We start from the raw sequence: 24978 nt of genomic DNA on the forward strand, positions 1-24978 counted from the left end.
CATCGGAACAGGCTACACATGGCATTATTTGGATAGTAAGACATAGCACTAACCAAAAACGTGCTATGTTTTACATTGTAGGACTAACAAAGGCTATAGTTTGCCTCTCTCAAATAGTTTTAACCAATCCTTGTGCAGTGGATAAGAGTTCAATCTGCTATTATAAATACAATGCATATTATTCATGATGACCCAGCAGTTAAGGCGTTTAACAAGCAACGACTTCCTTGTAAACCAGATCCTTCACCTCTATACATACTTGTCCAAAATGTTCCGATTTATTGGTGCCAATGATGGAAGTGCCTGGTTTTAAATTAATATCTATCCTGTAAAAGCTAAATACATTTTGCAATTACATGACTGATGATTTTGCAAAGACAAAACCAAACTTTTTTACCAGATAAAAACTTCAACAGAATAATTCACAGAAATTTTGTAAAACTAAACTAAACCTTGTGTTAACAAAAAAAAAAAAAAACTGCAGGACTTTCCTAGGATAAAAACCGTCCTGGTAAAATATGACTACTTTTCATGGACCAGCCTGATATTTCCATATCTATGCAAACCCTGCATCAATGTGGAGGCAGACTGAGTTAAATGTATATAATACACGGAACAGATGCATGACAATTTATACTGTGTTATTGTGAATATCCCCATCTTCATGCAAGACCACAGATGTTCACTACCAAGGCAAAATCAAAAGGCTGAATGGAAAATTCCCCATCTGACAAACTAGTAAAAATTTCAAAGTTTTAAACACAAAGGAAGACTTTGAATAATTGAAACTCAAAATCAGATGTACAAACAGCTTACTGTAGTCCTGATGCGCATATCCTTAGGTGGCAATTTGAGCTTTGCCTTCCATCCCTGGTCACTGAAACAAAAGCACACAATAAGCTTTAATAATGGGATAGATCTGAATTATCTTACTGCAAATTTTTGGGTCTGGGATGGCTGTTGTAAAAGTTTAGTCATGACAGCCATATTAGATTATGACTGGCACCATCTTCATAGACGACCAACTTAGAATCATTAGAAGTCTACTGGTGAAATCCACTTAGTAGAGACAAGCATTAAATATGCAATTTAGAATTTAAGTTCTCATCTATATTACTTTGTGATTTATTTTCATTAGTGTCCTTTTCACTACAAGTCCAAACTACCAAAAATGTGTAAGTAGATTTTGCTGACATTTTTCTTCTTTTTGTTGTTATAATTGCATAATAACAATTGGACAACTAACTCCAACTCAAAATTGGAGAACGCTAGGGCTACTTTAAAGATTTTATATTATGAATGATCACCAATTTAAACAACAAAGGGCATCATTTATTTTATGAACCACCTGCTTACAAATTTCAGGCCCCAGGTGACCAAACGTGCTCATCCTTACTCCTCAATGCCAACTGACTTCTTTATGTACAAGTTTGAGTCTCGAGCTCATGCGAAGTGGGTACAGACATGCCCACCCCATAAACTGATTTTGAGGGATTCCACTGACAAAATTGAGAGACAGAGCTTGAAAATGTGGAACACAAACCTGTTAGGGTGAATAAACATAATAAATTTACTAATCATCATTATGCACCAGAGATGCATGTTTAAAATATATATTTATATACAAAACACAGCACCTTTCTATTTACAATATATGCAAATAAACAGAATTAAAGGCCAGGACTACCCTTGTTAAGGGATCTGTAGTAAGTGCTATTCAGGTACTGCAACTCCGGTCTATAGCTGTCCCTGATTTATATTTTGATATTAAAGTGCCTCTACAGTCTCATCACTTAATTTACTCCAGAACTCGATTTTTTTTCCATCCTACTTTTGCAGATTTTCAATGCTAAGTGCTTATTTGCAAGCTGCTAAGGCATTTTGTGGGACTAATACGAAAAATTACAGGACTGTAGGCATGTGTGGGTATATGAGAAAGACTGTCAATATCTTCCTTCTGGTTGGTTGTTTTTACGTGGGGTTTCCCAGGGTCTTCCTCCACCAATGTACTAGGTACCATATATAGCCCATCACAGGCTGAAAAATTGTGTTCAGCTCACAACCCACACACATTCATTAGAGATCATTGCTTTAAAGAAAGATAAACTGTTAATTAGTCACACTGGCTTCAAACCTGCTTACCCAATTCTACCTATCAGCTATTTTACAGATCAGCCATGGTTAATCAAAATTGTATGAAGCATCATGGGTAAAACAAGATCACAGAGAAAAGAAATGGGTGTCCTCAGAATTGCATGTGCATTTGACCCAGAAGCTTGGCACCTCCTCTCCCCAAGCCCTAACACGAGCACCCCTCTAGTAGTATTTAAAAGCTTTTCAAGATGGTAACTATAGGGCCTATACTCGAGGTCAGATCTATAACCATTTTTGTTTACGACCAAGCTTACACCATAAGAAGTCTTCCTGAAAAACAACACATCAGTATAACCATTAATTTAGATCAGGGGTGGGCCTGTGGCCCGCCAAGGGTTTTCATGTGGCCCAGGAACAAGTCATCATTTGCACTGATGTTTATGTTACTGTTTATCAAATAAATGTGCTTCTTTTTAAGTTTAAGTCTTCAAATGTTAACAACTGAAAATTAATTAGATGTTATTTAGAAAAACCTTTTGTTTTTGCCATTTCATATATTATTTTACTTAATGAACTATGCGGCCCGCGACAAGGTGTAAATTTGTGTATGAGGCACTTACACTGGAAAGTTTGCCCACCTCTGATCCAGATGATGTATACAGAATAAAGATTTTCAAACTGGCCCCAAAGCAGCTATACAAGATCAGATCAACACTATTTTTTCGTTTAGAAACTGGTAGACTTTGCAAATCCTCGGGGGTGGGGGTGGGGTGATATGTCCATACATTTAACTCGTTCAGCCCTAGCACTGGTAACATTACTGCTTGATATGCCATCACCAAACAGTGCCAAGCTGCTTATACCCCAGAGTTTATTTTTTTATATAGCAAATTAGAAAATTCTGTCAACACATGCAAATGCATTCATTCATACTTTAATTTCACTTCTATTTCATTTGATCTGCATGGTCCACTTCATTCATATACATGCTGTACATTTTGATTGGAAGTGGACATTTATCTTCCTTGATGGAGCCATCTTTTTGCTCCTGGATAAAAAATGTTGGTGGACAGTGCAATGCCATTTTTCTTGACACACCACACTGTAATTCTCAAGTCTTCTTTCTGTTCAGTTACGCTGTTGCCTTGTTCCTTCAGCTTTACTTGTTCTGTTCCAGATGGAAGACCCTTTCTCTTTGTTTAAACTGTTTGTTCCCCTTGTGTTGAAGGAACAGGTCTGGAGATGTCGAAAACAAGAAAAACAGTAAGGTGCACACATTGTGTACAAGACCAAACAATGGTTCCATCAGTAACTACCCAATGACCAAGGTTCCATTCTGGGTCGTTGGCAGCAATTCCAGTATGTCTGAAAATCCCTCAACTGCCATGATAGGGATCAGCTTGAACCCATACTTTGATGCCCTATCTTCCTGAAAATCCAAGCATAGCTTTATCAATGGGCACCTCACAACGTGGATTGTTTTGTTTTTTGCATGTGGGATGAATGTGCTCCAATATTCAAATGTGGGTCAGTCTGTGTGACAAGGTATTCCACAAGGTGGTTATTGCTGCTGTTACCCACATGAAAATATGCAGATTTTCATTATCTAGTATGGCTAAATTTCAGTTCAATGCAGGAAGGAATGAAAAATTTGTCCTTGTACCAATACATATCTTGGGCTAGTGCTGGAAGAACTCCCATGACAATATGATGCTCAACAGATGGCTTTTCTCTCTTCTAGTGTTGGAAACTACATTTGTTAAGTGATTCCAAGATTTATATTTGGGCATGTGCACTGGTTTTGATTGCAATATCCACATACAGTTCCTTTGGAAAGAACAAAATTGATTTCTCTTTCTTGAATATTTATATCCCAAGTTTGGGATTTGGTCCATTGAAATCATCAACTGGGATAAGCCAAAGATGATCAGTCCAGCTGTCAAGATCCAAATAAACTATCACTATCACTATCACAAGTCATCTGATGATGATTCAGTCTCAGAAACTTCAATGTTAGAGTCTTATATCTCATCATATATCCAACTGCTTAACACACTGATTCTGCTTCCTCAATATTTTCTAGATCAAAACTGATGAAATCTTCCCTTTTACTCTCACAATCAAATACCAATCTGAACTCTGCCACTGTTTACTATTTTTCATGAATAAAACATGTAGTAATAGTGATCTCGATTTGCAACTAAGGTTTATGAATAGTTAACAATTAAACTAATAGAAGCATAGTCTTTTCTGATGGGTTGAAAGTTTTTAGATTCTTGGCAAAACCCATTAATTGCTTCTAGGGTGCAGAAAGTCTCGTTTTTATTAGTGATTCATAAGTTTTATTAATGGGAGATTCTTTGCTGATATAAAATTGACCTGATGGAGCATCTTGAAAAAAAATACAAATGAACTGGGTCTTCTTTCTCCTTCTGAACCAATTCTTTAAAAGAACAAGTGCTGGGAAAATATTCATTCATGAACTGAATATTGATATAAACAAAACATCTGGTCTTTGATCAAATAAAGGGATCATTACATGTTTTATATATATATATATATATATATATATATATATATATATATATATATATATATAAAATAGTCTAAGGACCTTTAAAATGTTTTCCCCAACTGCAGTGCGATCTCATTCTGGTCTACCCAATATCTGTGTGGTGCATTTAATCTCTTACCTGTACAGGGTTCTGCCCCAAGGAAGTCTGTAACCCATATGCTCCAAGGAATACCTAGATATTTGGTTCAAGGACTTGTCAATGCCAATTGCTTTAAGTGCACAACATCAATCCCAGATCTCTCAGCAGTAATAAAAACTTTCAAGCCTATTTATATACATAGCATCCTGTACAATAAACATTACTGGGACCAAATATTTACAATTGGAAGGGACAATGAACCAATAGAAACAATGTCAAATCTATTGCTGATATGGAAAATAATGTGGCCAATATAAAGACAATATTAAATATTAGAACAAATGCTACTGTACAGTTCAATTCAAATGCTTCTGTTTATACTTACTTGGCCTCTCCTTTGCCATCCTGAGGAGCTGGACTAGAACGGTTACTGGAATTAACATCCACTGGAACTGTTGCCATTTTGGAGACAAATCAAAGTCTACCAATTTAGCACTCCTAAACTCTAGAGCACAAAAAAGTATTCACTAATGTCAGCTGCGTCTTTATGGTCCTGCACTTATTCAGACAAGGTCAATCATAAATGAAGCCAGAAAAAAGTTTGAATGGGTCAGTAATATATCAAGGTCATAAATAAAGCACAACAGGAAAACAATGTAGTCACCAATGCAAGCCAGAATCGTTATGGACCCTCAGAATGAGAATATCCTGTAAATAGAAGAGAAAAAAAGAAGTTAAACACAGAACATCAAGGATTATGCAAGTGTGGAATTCAATGCTGACCCCAATTTTAGTTGCTTTAAAAGCAATGATAGCCACAGAATACAGAATACTAAATTAAGTTCAACCAGAGGCTAATAGGAACATGTCTGACCATATTTTATGCCTGTCAATTTTTCACAAGCCAAGTAGGGAGACTGAATAAAAAAATAGGTAGATTGGGACCTAAAATTGAGGTTAATGCAGCTTTTTTTATGCCTCATTTTCACAAGTCCAATACATGTGAAATTCTCACAGGACGTGCTGTTTCTCCCCGTTACATGCCTTCTCTTCATTTTTGTCAGCTGTGGCTAAACTGCACTACTGATAAAGACTAGCCTTAATTAAAAAAGCAAGAAAGCCAGTGTGACTAACAGTTAATCCTTATTGCCATTAACTCGTGAAAAGGACTGGCCATTTGCCATAATTTAAAGAAACCATCTTCTACAGCATGGTCTAATATAAGCAGCAACAATTGATTAGCAAATAAATTATGCCTATTTTGTTACAGAAATCTCAAGCTACCTTACATGTGGCAACTCTCCCCCCCTTTATATCCCTCATTATTTCCTTATTCTCAACTCGAATGGCATTTAACATTGTTTACTGAATAACATTTATATGCATTAGTTTTTGGTGGGCCCATAAGCCGCATGGGATGCTTCTTCATTCCTTCTTTTAATTTAATGATGGTAATTAATATTTGTTTATATGTTACAGTAATACCAGGTGTTCACTCCATCTTTGGTAGCCAAGGTTCTGATGACCCTACCAACACCTTGGCATATCAATCAGATATTTCTGCAATTCTGTGAATTTCATTGGATGCAGCAGCAAGCCACCATATCCAATCAAAACTAAGTTGTTCCAATTTGAACACTTCCTATGTAACTGAGACAAGGGGAGAACTAAACTTGAATGGACTGACAACTAAGAACTTTTCCAGCACCGGACTGTGTTTGCACATAAACCTTTCACTCAAATAGACCTGTAATAGCTTCACTCTAGTACATAGTTGTATTTTCGGTATTAAACTTACAAAGTATCCATTTTAGGTCAATTTCTACCACCGTATTCAGATGATGTACAATGCACCATGCTACTGGTTAGTTGGCATTACATACTAAGGGAGGCGACATGAAAACCAATGGATGTCTCTAGAACAAACAACAGATAGCTGTTTGGTCCGAGGTGTAGATAGGGTTATCAGAACTTTGGCTAGCGATGGTGTTCACTCGGTTTCTTTGGTGGGAATGGAGATGCTACAGCATTCAGTGATCGTTCTTGGGACAAAGTGACAATTTATTGTGGTTTATTTTCCGATTTTAGTTTTGTAGTAGGCATAAAAAATTCATAAACTGATGTGACTAATGCTTAAACTTTCTATTTAATAATTTATTCATCACAATATTTATGTACAACAGAACCTGTGGATTGCACAAGATATATTTATGTAGTATTTTGTTGATGAGAAATGAAAATTGAGAGACATAATGCAGAATTCTGGAGTTCTCTGCAAAAATCAAACCCCCCCAACGTAAACAGGTATGACTTTGGTCATTCATTTCATTAAGGAAAAGCCAACTTATTCAACCCAAATATTCCATGTTGACCATCACTATTCAAGCTTTTGAAAGGCAACAGATTTTGTAAAAATATTAATATAAAAAAAACAAGACCACATGATTGCATCCGTATTTACTCTGGTAGGGAAAATGGCATCAATGCAAGTATAAGTATAGTACAACAAAATCAATTAAACTCTAAGCTGGAGATTCTTGAAATTTGGCCTCCAGTACCAGTAGACAGAATGCAGCCATATTGCAACGAGTACAAGGGCAGCCAGATGTTGACCCCAGTCCCTTGTACTGGGTTAATAGCTTGCATGGTAGGACTAAGACTCTAGTTGTTCATTGCCTCCTTTTTTGTATTTTTCTGATATTAGCGGTAGTGGAAAACATGCATCTTAAGATCATGATGGATGGGTATGTGATTGGGGTGAAATAATACACTTATGCCATGTATTGATACAATCCATGATAAACAGCCTGCAATATGATACATTATCGATATACATATCAACTTTTCTTTTCATCTTTAGGTCTGTCAATGATAGGTAGTGTTTTTTTGTTTTTGTTCTTTGCTTCTGTCCAGTCCATTTGCAAGTGTTCAAGCAGTTTTACACAAAAGCCCCATTTGTCACATAATAAAATTGCCCTCAGAACACACTGAGTTCTGCATAAATTAATCCACTTCCAACACCCTTAATGCAAGAATATTTTCTGAGAAACATTCTTTGGAATCTTACACCACCCCCACTGGACAAACTCAACAAAAAAATCTTCCACCATTAACAGTACAGTTTAATAAACCTGAAATAAAAAGACTGCATTTGCTTGTCTGCAAAAATTTGGAGTGAAACATATGGCTAATATCTTGGAAAATGTTAGTTTAGCTGTTTCAGCTGCTTTTGTCTGATAATGTGAACATAACTGGCTAACCCCTATGCTAAAACTTCAGAATTTGCTGTCACTCTTTCTTTCCACAAGCATTCTGTCTTGTAGTTTTTATTTTTGACCTCATCACTATCTCTGGCAGTTTTTAAAAGGTATCCAGCAAATGAAATATGTCCATGTCATAGCATTAAACGTTTAAATTCCAAGAAAGTTGCTCAGTGTCTTCTTTAGAATGCAAGACTGAACAGCTTTCATATCCCTTGGAATTAGCAGAATTCTGCCAGCACAAAAGCCTGTAAATACTGACTTGCCAGACATGGTTTAGTTTGAAGGACTACTGAACATTCAGCAGGACTAATAAATTTCTCAAACTACTAATTGCTCCAACTAAAAGACCGTTTCATTAAATCCTAGACCCAAATCTTCTAGTTCTTTTATTTTAAATTTAGTCATCTTAAAGCTCATCTGTTACCAGTGTTTTAAAAAACTTGGTTGCAGCTTTTAATGCTATTTTCAGCACAAGATAGCTATACATGGCAGCCAGTATTAACAGTGGAGGAAAACCCCCTGAAAGAACCACCAACCCACAAGAAGCTAATCACAGGCTTTCTCACATACCCACATTGGCCAAACCCAGAGACTCGAAACCACGCAGACAGAGGAGAGATGGCAGTGATCTGTAACAGTGGTAACTTTAGACCACTCTGTGCCCCAATAAAAGTATGATTCTGTCATTGCTGATTTTAACACATTATTGGCTTTATCATGCCAAGTAAGTATGAATCCAGTGCCTTTCCATAGGACACTTGGTGACTTCTGACCCATGCAGGTAACCAACCTGTCGTACTTGACAACATGTCGTATGTTCTAATATCTCACAAAAAAAAAAAGAGAACTTAGTGAACTTAAATGTCTCCCTGCCACAAGTCTGTGCACAGAGTTCTGGCCACCACTGGCAAAATGGACATAAAATTTTCACTAACATTTTGTAGTCTGCAGCCTCCGTATTGACAGTTGTATCAATGTACAATGTAATAGCTTTGATACCCAATTGCAATGGATAAAAATAAAGTCAAAGTTACGAGTTAAAATCTACTACATATGTAGAGGCAAGTGTTCTGGATGTTTGGCTAAAGATATGAAGCCTACACAAGGTAAATTATGTAGGCATGTTTATGCTAACCATACTTTGATGGATAAAATGAGTTTCTCATGGTAATTTGTTTTCCATTAAAGGCTTGCTATACCATATTTGGATATTCTATAATGTTATACAATGCATGCCATATTTACTATGATTACATTTCCATAGGAGGACGCAATGATTGAAAATATAGTAGACAAGGTGGATAATAACATAGCAGATAAGGTGGATGATTCAAAAGAAAATAAAAGGATGAAGGTAAACATTATTTTACATACATTTCTACAAAGGAATTCTGGTACTAAATAAGAGGACCATTTAATTACTTTCGGTACATGTACGGAACATGTTCAAACATTTTGTTCCAGTTTCCGGGGGCCCACCGCCCTATTTGTTTTTCTTTCGGAAATACTTGAGAATTTTTCCTACGGCACCCAAATCATGTTCATGGCTCTTAGGGTACCAATATTATATATAGTCCTACAATGTAAGATATAGCACGTTATTGTTGTTTTAGTGCTATGTCTTACTACCGAAATAACAGGTGTGTATAGCGTGTTACGATGTCAGTAATCAAAGTTTCAGGAATATCTCACACACTTGGCAGCCCACATAAACACTCTTCCATAAACTGACAATGTACTTTACTTACTGTGTTGTTCTTATCCTGGTGAGATCAAAATCTGACACTAGCAAATTGACACATTTTCATGTTCCGTTGATATACGTTTGAATTTGTTAAAAATGAGATGGTAGTCTAAGCATGCCATAGTATTTTCAAGGGGGGGGGGGATATATTACTTAACAAAACAAAACCTTGCTTACAGTTCCAATAGGCACAATATATTTTTTAAAATTCATTTCATTAAAGGATAATATTTCAACTTAACCCAATTTCACCATTTCCAGCCAAAAGAAATGTAGGCCAACGAAACTTGAAAACAGGTCCATTCCATTTGTGAGAATTTGAATTTGAGACAAGACATCAGAGTAAGTAAAGTCTGACTAAAACATCACGACTACTTTGTAGAAAAGTTTCATTATTTTACTTGCCAGTTGTGAGACATTTGTTAAACTAGCCTGTGTTTCCTCTGACCCTAGCGACCCCATTTTTGATAGACATTTATGGGGTCAGAGTCTATTCCTTATTGAAAGTTGTAATTCGCCGACACCATTTGGTGTCAGCATGGGATAGCTACTTACTAGCTGGCTCAGCAAATTTGATTGACCTTTCAACGAGATATACCTGCACGAAATTGATAGGAATAAGATTTTCTCAGAAACTGCGGTCAGAGCATTTGTCTTTAATCCGCTGATAGATGAGACAAAAGTACATTGTTGCTGAAATCTGACCATTTGCATTCCTAGTCACACGACTACACAACTGTTGCAACCTACATGTCAATGACATCAGAGAGCATAGTTAAATGATATCAAGAATAAACCATTTCTAGTGTTGCTGTAGGAAAACAAATCGAACATATAAATTAAAGTCCTGTAATGTTTATATAAAATGAAGAAAAAAAAACTTCTCAAAATATTTTTGTGAAAACCATATTCACTACACAGAGCATGACAATGCGGTAGTCACGCGACACCAACAAAAACATGGTTTTCTCGGACCTGCTGCGACACTGTTAGGTTTTTGGTCGTTTTTATAATAAACATGTTGAGAATCAAGTGTGCTGATATATTTATTTACAAACATTACATGTCGTATATAATATGCCCAAATTCTATGTACAACTGCTTTGGAGATTTGTCAACTGTCGATATTACGTGACTATATGACCTCTGATGTCACTGACATGTGGGTTGCAAGATTTGTAGTCCTGTGACTCGGAATGCAAATGGCCAGATCCGGGTCAAACTTCAGCAAATATGTACTTTCGTCTGGTCTGTCAGCGGATTCAAGATGTGACAAATGCTATGCCCACGATTTTTGAGAAAATAAATCGTACTCCTATCGATTTCATGCAGATATATCTCTAAAATGTTAAAGTTCGCTGGGCCGGCTGGTAAACGGCTACTAAATGCAGACACCAAATGGTGTCCACGAATTCCAAATTTTCGATAGGGAATAGACTCGGACCCTACACCCCAATATAAACGTCCAAATATCTAATATAGGGTGGCAAGGGTCACAGGAAACTCGGAATAATGTTGGACCCTGCACAATTATGTGCTTAATTAGGGTCGACGACTTGTATTGGGGTGGCCGATAGTGTGTATTCAATACCGTCAACACAAAATACATAAAACCACACTGTATTGCTAAAGAACCATGTTTTTCTGATACTAAAATAATTCTATTTCCGACTTTTTAATACGAGGTGTAATTCTCTGCCTGCCGAAGAAAAGGATGTAAAAAAGATACAACGGCAAGGGATTTTGGTTAACAGTTGAGACGAGTCACTTGCATCCCACATCGGGCTTATTTAGATTTTCCCTTTATTTTCCTTACACCGACTGTTTTGTATTTATAAAAATGATATGCATGTTCACATATACCTCATTAGATATGTTCTACCTCGAAAGCAACAAGAATTTCATCGCCGTTTGTGGTTGACAGTCCATCCAACTCAATTTAGTCCAATGCATCATTTACTAAATCCATATAAATATTCCACATATTATGGACTCTAAAACCCAAATACGGATATCAAATAAAACTGAAACTAATCATCAAGAAAGCAACTCGAAGTAATCGTTACAAATGTAACAAGAATGACGGATGACAGGAGATAATGTTTTCCTCTGACCTTCCGACTTACCAACTGGATTCAAATATGGCCGTTCTAAAGGTGGCGCTTCGAATGTCCGAAAAATAATGTATCGTACTTATTTTGCGAGTTTTTATGAGCTACGAATATACAGATTCGAGAAAGAACTTCTTTTCAAAATGTTATTCTTTTCTCCAATATTTATAAATTGTGTCTTTTACGCTCAAATTCGTTTACAATTTGACCCCACCGGCACAAAGGTCAAAGGTCAAATGGCCGGAAGTAAACAATGGTCTGACAACTTTATCAGTTTTGTTATCCAAGAAGATATGAAACAACCGTTTTAATCTCATGGACAATTTTCCGTCACTTGCATGAATATTTTTTATATAAAAGCAGGTGATAATCCAAATTTTATCAATTTAAAAATGAGATTATACCTATCCCACTTGGCAACATGAAACGTTTATTGCGATCATGACCTATGTCAACACCAACGATCCCAAATTTTGACTACACTGGCCTGTTCATTGTTTACAAGATTACAGATCATGGATAAATGCATCTTGAAAACGCTATTTAGATGTTAAAATGCTGCGAGCGCTTGTTGGATGGAATTGTGTGCATTATTTTGTCCCAAGGATCTTATGCTTTCCCTGGACCAATACTGGCTGCTGCAGGAGTTTTAACTTTTAGTTATTAGACAGAAATCGTACAGTATAACAATGTTTAAATACCATAAGTGTTTAATTCATAATTGTGACATAGAGTATGGCACAATTATTACAATCGACTATTGTTTTGATGGAATGAGGCTGAGAAAGAAAGAAAGAAAATTAGCAGGGCAGAAATCAATATATGTATGTTGATGTGGCCATGACTAGGCGCATTTACTCATCTTGATTTAAATATTAAAGTTTAATCCTGATTATTTAATTATTCAGATGAAAATTATTATTGACTTTATATTTATTGATTGCTATGACTTTATACAATGTTTGGCCAGGTACTAAACTCAAGAAAAGAACTTGTTGGGTCTAATTGTCACAATGTAGGGTAGTACAGATTTATTTTTCAACATGTTCAGCTTTAATTTAACAGTGCACAACATTCAGTCTAATTTGTACTAGATTCACCTCATCCAAAAATGTCAACATACTTTAACCTTGAGTTTTGACATATATGTTTGTCTGGGCGGGGTAGGGTGTAAATAATGAATTTCCAAAGGAATATGGATGTAAGAGGATCCAAATAAAGTAATTAATAGCCATTTAAAGATATGTGTGATCAAATTCTAAAAAAAATATGTGTTACAGAAACAGTCAGTTTTAGGTTATGACCCTTGGGTCAGAGTTCACAGTTCAGAGTCGTGTAATAAAAAGCCTGAGTATTACCATAGTCAGCCATGTAGTTACCATGTTCCACATGTGGTGAGCATCAGCTGAAAGGTGCTCATTAATGGCACTTGTCCCTGGAGTCCCTGGGAGGGATCAAAGATCCAAGGTACACAAAGTTCAATTACAATGGACTATTTTGTGTTCTGACCTGAGTCGTTGTCTTGCAGGAGTCTGAAATATGCAATAAAAAGCATGGGGATTTAAGTTGTATGAACAAGTGACCCTCATAGTGATCAGTTTGAAGAAGAGGTCAGTATGATTGGTATAATAGCAGTGCTCAAAAGATTTGGTAACCCTTACACCTGGGGCCCCTCTGATTTCAGATCAGGCCTCTCTGTATTCCATGTAAGGTGACTGGCTGGCTTGTTGAAACAAAATCTAATTTACCAGAGAAGACTTTGACTGTGCTGATGAAATGTAAAAATTTATTATCAATATTAAAAGACTAGTAAACTTTTAATATTTATCACAACCATGAAGATTGTCTACTTATACTTCTATCCAATGCTGTAAACCTTGTGTACAAAGCAAAGCACGTGGCTTGTGAATGGGGAACATATTGCCTGGTTTATGTATAGTGAGTGCTGACCTGGCTTTAACATACATGTAAGTCTACTTGAGGTAGGACAAAATACCAATTTGGGTATTTATGAGCATTAAAGAAACCAGTCAGAATCAGTCTTGTGGGTACCAGAACTGTTCCATGAGTGTATGCAACCAATGCAATGATGTGTGGCTGAGTAATGAGATTCAGGCTAGCATGTATATGAACAAACTGTTAATTGATTACTTTATTAATATAATCTAGAGAGCTTAGGCCAAATGCAATATTATTTTGAGGTGTTATGTGTATTAAAGTGATCAAAAGTGGTCTTTGACTAAAAATCTTCCATCGTTTGGCAAGATAATAATAATAATAATAATAATAATAATAATGAGGACTTTGTATAGCGCCTAATCTTTAGAAGCTCTAAGCACTTTACAACATTAGACAACACTATAAGATAAGAAACATAATCATATTATTACAAAAACAAACAACACAAAATTAGAAAAACATTAAAAAATAAAAAAACATGCTGAGAATATTTCAGGTAGGAAACATTATTAGGGATTTAAGTTTGTTCTTGCAGTTGAAATAAGTGAGTTTCGAGAGCCCTCTTGAATGTGATCACTGTGTCTTTGTGTCTAAGTTCAGTGGGCAATTCATTCCACGTTGCTGGGCCCTGGTATGCAAAAGAACGCTGTCCATATGACTTTGTTTTCATAGTGGGAATAATGAGTATACCATTGTCAGAAGAGGAGCGTAAGTATCTTGCTGGTGTCTACACATGGGTGAGGTCAGATAGGTATGTTGGACTGGAGGCCGATAGTGAAAGGTAGCACAGAGAACAAATTTTGTGTTTGATTCTGGATCGAAAGGATAGCCAGTGTAGGGTACAGAGCAGTGGGGAGGTGTGCTCTGATCGTGGTACTCTAAGTATGATCCAAGCAGCTGTGTTTTGAACTTTTTGAAGTTTCTGGAGTAGATATTGAGATGAACCAGACAGCATTGAGTTACAATAGTCCAGTTTTGAAAGTACTAATGAACACACAAGTGTTTTAGTGGCATCAGCTGAAAGATATTTGCGAATTGAGCTGATGCGTCTCAGCTCAAAATATGCAGCCTTGCATATGTTCATGACATGTAGGTGCAATGTGAGAGTACTGTCCAGAGTAACACCTAGGTTTCGTACTGATTGTGTGAATTTTATGTTGGCGTTGCTGATATTTATTGCTTGAGGTTAAGGATGTGAATGAGAAAGTCTTTGTGTTGTGATCAGAATGGCCTCAGTTTTATCATCATTCATCTACAGCTTGTTAATGTCATCCATGATTTCACATCAGTAATGCACCTCTCTACACTTTGGATGGTAGCATCAACTTCAGTTGGGTGGCTAGATTTGTATATTTGGGTGTCATCAGCATACAATTGGTGAGACACTGGATGATGATCTATGACACTTGAGAGTGGCCAACTGTATAGAATGAAGAGAACAGGTCCAAGAGCAGACCCCTTTGGAACACCACAAAATAGATCAACTGGGCTGGAGTGTATTCCAGTTGCAGATAACAATTTGTGTCCTGTTGACCAAGTAGGACTTGAACCACAGTAAGGCTGTATCATAAATGCCAAATACATGCTGGAGATGGTGAAGTAATATATCATGGTCTATTGTGTCAAATGCTGCAGACAAATCAAGGATGGTGAGGACTGTAATCTTTCCGCTATCCAACGCAGAGAGAATGTCATTAACTACTTTTAGAAGAGTTGTTTCAGTACTGTGGCAAGGACGATATGCAGATTGTACGTTGCTAAAACGTTTATTTGAATTTAGATGAGATACAAGCTGGGATAGAACAACCTTTTTTAAGATTTTTGAAATGAATGGGAGATTAGAAACTGAGCCGTAGTTCTTTAAATCGTTATGGTCAAGTGTTGGTTTCTTCAGCATAGGCTTTACAATGGCAGTTTTGAAAAATGATGGGAATTCCCCGGATGAGAGAGAGGTATTAATAACATCAGTTAGTGAAGGCAATACTGGATCTAAGCACTTAAGCAGCAGTGACGTTGGAATTGGATCAAGTTCACATGACTTTGGTACACTCTTCATCACGATTGTACGCACGAAATCCATAGAGACAGGTTCAAATGCTGCTAATGGTTGCCACTCAAATTCTGTATCCCAACTATATGGTGACGACGAGTCAATTGAAATTGTGGTGTCAAGCTTATCTCTAATGGATTGTACTTTCTCACGGAAGAAATTTGCAAACATGTCTGGAAGGTTGACTGGAGAGAAGGTAGTTGGAAGTAGTGTAGATTTTTTCCTTGACATTAGCTTGTTAGTAATCTCGAAGAGCTCTTTGCAGCTGGAACTTTCCATGATCTTAGTAGTGTAGTGGGCTGATTTCGCTGCATGGACTATATTTGTGACATTCTTCTTAGCGACTTCATAGATTTGCTTATGAATAGTGAGTCTGGTGGAAAGCCAGAGCCTCTCAGCTTTACGGCGGTCTCTTTTAGCAGTGCGAAGCTGGTCCCTAACACTGCTATACCATGGAGAACACTTTTGAATTGATACTCTGCACTTGGTAGCTGGGGCATGTTTGTCAAATTATGAATGCAGATAGTTATCGAGTTGTTCTCCAGTAGGAGGTAAGCAAGTTGTTAGGTTAGCTTGGATGTCGTGCATTAGTTTGGTTCTATTTATCATACAGAGGTTTCTCTTAGTAGCAGATAAAGGTGGAGGGTTAGGGACTGATACGTCAAGATGTCATATAATGCAGAGGTGATTTGATGCAAGGTCATGGGATACCAGGGAGGACTGTAGAATGTCATCATCAGGTCTATGAAGAATCCAGTCTAAAATGTGACCATGTTTATGGGTGGGTTGGTTAACTGACTGTTTGAGGTTGAAAACATTAATGGAATCTATGAGTTTTGATGTATTTGAGTTTCCGGGACAGTCAAAGTGAAAGTTGAAATCTCCAAGAATAATCAGGTTGCCACCTATCAAATTTTCATAGTCCAGGAGATTCGGAAATTGCTTCAAAAAGAGAGTCAGCCAGCTTGTTTTTTCTACTAGGAGGAGGGCAGTATAGGCAGAAAAAATGGACTGACCTTTGCTCCAGTGTGAGTGTGGTTTGGACTAGTTCAAATGATGTGTGGTCGAATTTGAATGTTGTGGTATAGTTAAGATGTTTTATCATGAAATTCTTTGTGATGACAGCAATTCCACCTCCACTAGAATTACAGGGGAACGACTTGATGGAGTAACCAGTGCGTGTTAGATCTGCACACCTGGGTTCATCACCTGGTGTTTTTAGCCATGTTTCTGTCACAAAAAATATGTCAACATTTTGGTCGTTGATAAAATTAACTATTTCTGTGCACTTTTCCTTTTGGTCCTACTGACTGGGCATTGAATAATGCAATGTGCAGAGGTATTTCTTGGATAGTTGACACAAAGGTTGACGAATTAATTGGTACAAAAGATAAAAAGGAAATGCTACTTAATATGTTTTCAGCAGAAACACTTGAATAAGTAGTTTGATTTTTTTAAATGGGCTTGTTTAATTGCTATTGCATTGTTCAACTTCAAGATTTTTTAAGTTAAAGTTTAATGAATAATAAAGGAGCAGTTCCGTGTTCATGCTTACACTTCTGTAATGCAAGATTGGTTAAACATATTAAGAGACATGTTTGAGTAACAACAAAAGTGTAAAGAGAAAAAGTATAAAGCATGACATGAGTCAGATGCTAATGAACGTAAATATTACTGAGCTGTTCATTAAGGAGGACATTGATAGAACATTTAGACAATGGCTGACACGGGACCTGGAGGAAAACATTGCTTTATGTGAAAAATTTTGAGATCTGAATAAACAAATAAGTCAATTTAATATGATTTTGTTTTTATATTTTCATATTTGAATGACAGCAATTGCAATAAATGACAAATAATAGTAAAAACAATAGGGCACAGGAATATTTTGGAATCTGCGCTTGTGGAATTTGTGTCAGGGATTGTGTTTTCTTTATAAAGTCACCATCCCTGGGCCTGTGTGTAACAATGGTTTTCTTTGAAAACTGAATATGTGTTTTTGATCATAAAATCATATTCACTGGAACAAAGGTTTAAGGCCTATAATGGCTTTATTACACATTTATTATATTGAAAATGCTGTCAGCTGCATGTCATCAGCAATGTATGCCACAAAATTGCAACAATTGATTGCAAATTACATGGCATCTTTTTTATCGAAGCCAAAAGGGTCTCATGTAATTATCATATATTTATTCCACAGTCAGTAGACTTCTGCTCTTTTAAAAAAATTGTTTTAGCTACCTATGTGTTTCTTTCAGAATAATAGCCAAAAGAAAAAATGGAGTAGAACATACTGGTTCAGATTTTCTGGTATGTAGTGAGACCACTCCATTGGCCTAGTGGTTAAAGCATCTGCCTCAGATGCGGGAGGTCGTGGGTTCGATCCCATAGCCAAGTCATACCAAAGACTTACAAAAATGGTACTAACAGCTGCCGCACCTGGCACTCAGCATTAAGAGGTTAGTGTTAGGACTGGTCAGCCTGGTGTCAGGATAATGTGACTGGGTGGGACATCATGCTACATGTCTGCAGTGCTAGACATCACTATAAACTGCCACACTGCAGACATCATAGCAATATGACTGAAAAATTGTTAAAGCTACATTAAAAATCCAAATCACACACTGGTATATAGTGGAAAGTTGCTGCTTGATTTCATTTCTTTCTTTGTAAGCCTGCAAATAAACAGGAGTAAACATTTGATACTTTTGATGATTTTAATATTTTTTTTCTGATGTTGACATTAAAAACATGCAGCTGTGATCATTGTTTTTTTTATGCCTTTGATAAAGAGATATAGGTATTACTTACCTATGTGAGACACCATACATTTAAACATTATAATTATTCAAAATAATTCATTTTCAGGCAAAGTTTGGAAAAACTAGTGAAATGGCCACACAGAAGAAGAGTAGCACTGACACTAGAACAAATGAAGCTCTGCTCAAAGCAAGAGTCAAAGAGGTGTGACTTACTGTATTTACCTTTGAATCAGCACTTAGAGAATTATCCTTACCTGTGACATACTGTATATACTTGTGTATATGACTTACAATATTTACCTGTACATGTAACAAACTGGGACATATGATATTAATCTGTGTACTTGACATTCTTTATTTACTTTTGCACATTGAACCATTTTTAGATAACATGCTATATTTACCAGTGCATGTAATATATCATATTTACTTATGATTGTGTGGCATAATTTTTATGTGTGTAACGTACCATATTTACATTTGTATGTGACATATTATATTTACATATGTATGTTATATACCATTTTTATAGGCATGAATACCATATTTACTGGTATATATGATTTACATATTTACAAGTGTATATCATATGGGATAACATGTTTAACAATGTGTGTGATGTACCACATTTATAGGCGTGAATACCATATTTGCATTAATATGTGACGTACCATATTTACTTGTGTATATAACTTACCCACAAATAAACAGCATGTACCAAGATCTAGCTCGTTATTCTCAAAATGTTTTGAGCACAAAATTGTTCAAGTTGAACATTTACAGCTGTTCATGCTATGTAATTTTGATGTCATTAAAGTTATAGTCACAGAACTTTCATTACTTTGGTTTGACTATTAATACTGTATGCTTAAAAAAACAACAACAGAGGCATACATATGGTTCTGTTCTGGATCGTCAAGCACAATTTTGAGTATAGAGCACAGCAAGTTCAGAGAATATGGCACATTGTGAGTGGAATATGGTGAGATGGGGTGAGCAGAAAGTTAAGAAAGATTTTGTTTCTTATGTTTGCATTGGATCATCTCTATGCTTTCATCATGTAAGTTAATGTTAATGATTGCATTGGATGAACATATTTGATAAACATAAAGACAGAAAGATAGAATATGGATAAATAATATTTTAATATTTAGGCTTTTGTTTGCAGCTAGAAGAAGAAGTTGCTAATTTGAAGAGAAGATTAGATGAATTGCGCAAAGCCAAAAATACAACTATCATGAAAAGAGAAAGAGAAATAATTGAAGTAGGAAATCCATTTGGGAAAAGGTTTGTGCACTTGACATACATACTAGCGTATGTCTTGCTTCATAATACACAAGCAAGAGTAGCAACTAGTTAGCTTAATTATTTTTGATTTCCTTGTCACAGACCAATGGATCTTAAATGTAACACTTGATAAGTAAACATGAGTTCTCTCTTACAATTGGTTATTATTGCTTTTCTCAAATGCCATTGGTTATTACTGCACTTCTCAAGTATCATTGGTTATTACTGCACTTCTCAATTATCACTGGGGGGCCCCAATTGGCCGAGTGGTCTAAAGTGCTCTCCGTTACGGATCACTGCCATCTCAACAAATCTGCGTGGGTTAAAGTCTAGGATTCGGCCAATGTGGGTATGTGAGAAAGCTTGCCAGTAGCTTCTCGTAGGTCAGTGGTTCTTCCCGGGGTTTTCCTGGGTTCTTCCTCCACCATTAATACTGGCCACCATGCATAGCCTATCGTGTGCTGAAAAATGGCGTTAAACCCCACAACAACAACAACAACATTATCATTGGTTATTACTGCACTTCTCAAGTATCATTGGTTATTGCTGCACTTCTCAGTTATCATCGGTTATTGCTGCACTTCTCAATTATCATTGGTTATTACTGCACTTCTCATATTCCACTGATTATTACTGCACTTTTTCATATGCCATTGGTTATTACTGCACTTTTTCATATGCCATTGGTTATTACTGCACTTCTCATATGCCACTGGTTATTACTGCACTTCTCATATTCCATTGATTATTTCTGCACTTCTCATATGCAATTGGTTATTACTGCTACTTCTTGTATGCCATTGGTTATTACTGCTACTTCTTGTATGCCATTGGTTATTACTGCACTTCTCATATGCCATTGGTTATTACTGCACTTCTCATATGCCATTGGTTATTACTGCACTTCTCATATTCCATTGATTATTACTGCACTTCTCATATGCCATTGGTTATTACTGCTACTTCTCATATGCCGTTGGTTATTACTGCACTTCTCATATGCCATTGGTTATTACTGCACTTCTCATATTCCATTGATTATTTCTGCACTTCTCATATGCCATTGGTTATTACTGCACTTCTCATATTCCATTGATTATTTCTGCACTTCTCATATGCCATTGTTTATTACTGCTACTTCTCATATGCCATTGGTTATTACTGCTACTTCTCGTATGCCATTGGTTATTACTGCACTTCTCGTATGCCATTGGTTATTACTGCACTTCTCAAGTATCATTGGTTATTGCTGCACTTCTCAGTTATCATCGGTTATTGCTGCACTTCTCAATTATCATTGGTTATTACTGCACTTCTCATATTCCATTGATTATTTCTGCACTTCTCATATGCCATTGTTTATTACTGCTACTTCTCATATGCCATTGGTTATTACTGCTACTTCTCGTATGCCATTGGTTATTACTGCACTTCTCATATGCCATTGGTTATTACTGCACTTCTCAAGTATCATTGGTTATTGCTGCACTTCTCAGTTATCATCGGTTATTGCTGCACTTCTCAATTATCATTGGTTATTACTGCACTTCTCGTATGCCATTGGTTATTTCTGCACTTCTCATATGCCATTGGTTATTACTGCTACTTCTTGTATGCCATTGGTTATTACTGCTACTTCTTGTATGCCATTGGTTATTACTGCACTTCTCATATGCCATTGGTTATTACTGCACTTCTCATATGCCATTGGTTATTACTGCACTTCTCATATTCCATTGATTATTACTGCACTTCTCATATTCCATTGATTATTTCTGCACTTCTCATATGCCATTGGTTATTACTGCTACTTCTTGTATGCCATTGGTTATTACTGCTACTTCTTGTATGCCATTGGTTATTACTGCTACTTCTCATATGCCGTTGGTTATTACTGCACTTCTCATATGCCATTGGTTATTACTGCACTTCTCATATTCCATTGATTATTTCTGCACTTCTCATATGCCATTGGTTATTACTGCTACTTCTCATATGCCATTGGTTATTACTGCACTTCTCATATTCCACTGATTATTTCTGCACTTCTCATATGCCATTGGTTATTACTGCTACTTCTCATATGCCATTGGTTATTACTGCACTTCTCGTATGCCATTGGTTATTACAGCACTTCTCGTATGCCATTGGTTATTTCTGCACTTCTCATATGCCATTGGTTATTACTGCTACTTCTTGTATGCCATTGGTTATTACTGCTACTTCTCGTATGCCATTGGTTATTACTGCACTTCTTGTATGCCATTGGTTATTATTGCACTTCTCATATGCCGTTGGTTATTAGTGCACTGTTCAAATGCCTGTGGTTAATTACTGCTATTCTTACATACCACTGGTTTTTGCTTCTATTTTTTTGTGCCATTGGTTACTATGATTATTATTGCAATTCTAACACTCCATGGTCAAAATTGAAGACAAAAACATGAGGCCAAAGAGGGCCTAAGAGTGTTTACATGGCTGACATATGCCTAATAGCCAAATGCAAGAAAAACTCTGGATCAGTAGGATATATTCTGTTTAAATTTTCCCATTGTTGTTGGTTGCATATGTTGTAAAAACTACTGTTTCAGGGTCCTGTGACTTTTTGCAGCTTCATCTATATTTCATTGCAGATTAGAGTTATTTGCCCAGTATGCAAAGGCTCCTATGCCAGGATGTTTTTGGTTGAAATTGGTCAAAGTCTATACAACATTTATGTTTACAAAGTTGAGTAAATATTGATTAACTTTTAGTAATACATGTAGTAACCAAATTTGATGGTAGAACTGCATCTTTTGTATCAATGCTATTGGTATTTAAACATTTTTTTATTTTTAGAAACAGAGGCCATATTTGATGGCAGAATAGCATTATCCGTATAAAATACAAAAGCCCTTCATGTCAAATCCTGTTTCCTTAAGATTTGTTGAAATTCTCTTGAGTGGTTTTATGAGAATAAATCAATTAAATAATTTTTATTTTTAGTAATGGCAACTCTGTTTGATGTTAAATAGACATCATTGTGTAAAATTTAAATCATTAATACCAGAGCAGTTTTAAGATGTATTCTAAATATATTTCTATTTATAGTATCAGTGGCCGTATTTGGTGCCAGATTGGTATTAATTTTAGAAACTTGAATGCCCTTGGTGTCAGGATATATATTCAACAGCAAGAACAAACGTAAAGACCTAATAATGTTTCCTACCTGAAATATTCTCAGCATGTTTTTTATTTTTTTAATGTTTTTCTAATTTCATGTTGTTTGTTTTTGTAATAATATTATTATGTTTCTTTTCTTATAGGTGTTGTCTAAAGTTGTAAAGTACTTAGAGCTTCTAAAGATTAGGCGCTATACAAAGTCCTTATTATTATATATATATATATATATATATATATATATATATATATATATATATATATATATATATATATATATATATATATATATATATATATATATATATATATATATATATGTATGTGTGTGTGTGTGTGTGTGTGTGTGTGTGTGTGTGCATATGTTCTGTAAAGTTGGATAAAATTACGTTGAGCAGAGTTTTTATTGTTACTGATTTTGGCCATATTTGATGCTGGATCAGATTTATTTCTACGAGATTAAGAGTCCTCATTGCCAGGATGCTTTTGTTTGGTCACATTTCTTTTCAACATTTTTCTGAAGTCATTTAAAGATTGTTGTGTTTTTTGTAATGGTGGCCACACTTGATGATGATTTGGCAAGGTGTTTTCTGTCATATTTAGTCAGATGTTGAGCAGTTTTTGGTGAAGAAGATCATGTACAATTGGGCCAGTGGAGGGGAGGTGATGGCAAAAAGGACTTAATTTAAAGAATTTGTTTTGCATAAAAGGACATTTTTTCAGTACATAAATTCATAGGTTTAAGATTGTTTGCATGGAAGGAGCATTGTTCATTGGGTCTTTAAATCTTTGGTTTTTGGTAACCACAAATTCACAATAATTGATTAATTGGGACCCCATGAAAAGTAGTGAATTCACAGTTGATAAAAAAAACCATTAAAATATTTATGTAAACCAGAACTAAATCTTTGTATCCTGAACTTAATTGGATTCCAGAAATTCACGAAGTGAGGCTAAAGCGGAAGACCTGCAAAAGAAATTAGATGATGCAGAGCTACAGATGGAAAACGATATGGATAAACTCAGGAAACAATTTGCAGCAGAGATGGAAACAGTGAAAAGTCAGTTAACCAAGGTAGGTAAATATGGTTTTAAAAATTTGAAAAGAAACCGCTCTCTCTCGAGAGAAGCATGAAAGTGGATTAATTTGGTCTTCAGTAGATATGACTTGCAAATTGCATAACATTAATTCATTGCAGATTTAAAAAAAAGGCAACTACATATTTTGTGTTTGTAAGACACATGTCCCCATGCTTCCCTTTTTTTTACCTTCACACTGAAATGTGAGCCTGTTGGGTTAGAACTGCAGCAAGGACAAATGTCAGTTGTACAATTTGTCTTCCCATGTTCCTTAAGTATGTTGATTTGTTTATGGTTGGGGACTCTTTAGTTTCCAGTTATTGACCCAGTCCCAGGGGAAGAGATGGACCCAAGGGTCCAGTAGTATGTTTAAATCTATATTTTCATGCTCAGTATGTGTATATATGGCTATGTGGGGATCTTGGCAGTTTCAATACTATGACCAGGTGGTAGGGATGAACCAGGTGATCAATATCAGTTGATTGTATAAATTTGCCTTTGCATATCAAGTAAGCTATAGGGTTGAGCTCTCAGTGCTTTGTATGATTTAGTGACCAAGTTTTGTGACAGTAGGACAGAGAAAGACCCAGTAGCATGGCCCAGAGGCCCCAGTAATAGACATATGTTGACACTTGGGATGTTGATCACTTAGGCCAGTTCTCCTCCATGTGAGATGAAGAACTCTCAAGATATGTGAAAATTTATGTAGAGCTATCCCTACCTTCCCTATTTCCATACCTTTGGCCAAAATCAGAATTTCGAATGGGTTTGCACGATCTAAACATATATGACTATCATTGACCGAACGTTTA

The 24978-nt window shown here is 36.0% G+C and overlaps 2 protein-coding genes across 5 annotated transcripts in view; one reads left to right on the forward strand and one right to left on the reverse strand.

The window, feature by feature from the left end:
* The window catches only part of LOC149793360 (ATP-dependent RNA helicase cgh-1-like), an 80632-nt gene extending 68703 nt beyond the window's left edge, over window positions 1-11929 (reverse strand). For 2 of the 4 annotated variants that reach the window (XM_089967344.1, XM_089967347.1), the window contains exons 1-3: window positions 11882-11929; window positions 5134-5456; window positions 817-877 (exon numbers count right to left, since the gene is read on the reverse strand). In XM_089967344.1, the coding sequence (XP_089823470.1) occupies window positions 817-877; window positions 5134-5210 (138 nt within the window). In that variant the 5' untranslated portion in view covers window positions 5211-5456; window positions 11882-11929. Of the gene's footprint in view, window positions 1-816; window positions 878-5133; window positions 5457-11618; window positions 11706-11869 lie in introns of those variants that run through there. The other 2 variants (XM_089967345.1, XM_089967346.1) reach the window with 2 other exon arrangements.
* A 186-nt stretch (window positions 11930-12115) lies between these two features.
* The window catches only part of LOC149793369 (uncharacterized), a 29175-nt gene continuing 16312 nt past the window's right edge, over window positions 12116-24978 (forward strand). The window contains exons 1-4 of the mRNA XM_089967348.1: window positions 12116-12229; window positions 18747-18842; window positions 19809-19927; window positions 24023-24161. Coding sequence (XP_089823474.1) covers window positions 18771-18842; window positions 19809-19927; window positions 24023-24161 — 330 coding nt within the window. The 5' untranslated portion in view covers window positions 12116-12229; window positions 18747-18770. The remainder of the gene's footprint in view (window positions 12230-18746; window positions 18843-19808; window positions 19928-24022; window positions 24162-24978) is intronic.

Source organism: Sinohyriopsis cumingii, chromosome 8, assembly GCF_028554795.1.
Source record: "Sinohyriopsis cumingii isolate HCF-2022 chromosome 8, ASM2855479v2, whole genome shotgun sequence".
Taxonomy (NCBI): domain Eukaryota; kingdom Metazoa; phylum Mollusca; class Bivalvia; order Unionida; family Unionidae; genus Sinohyriopsis; species Sinohyriopsis cumingii.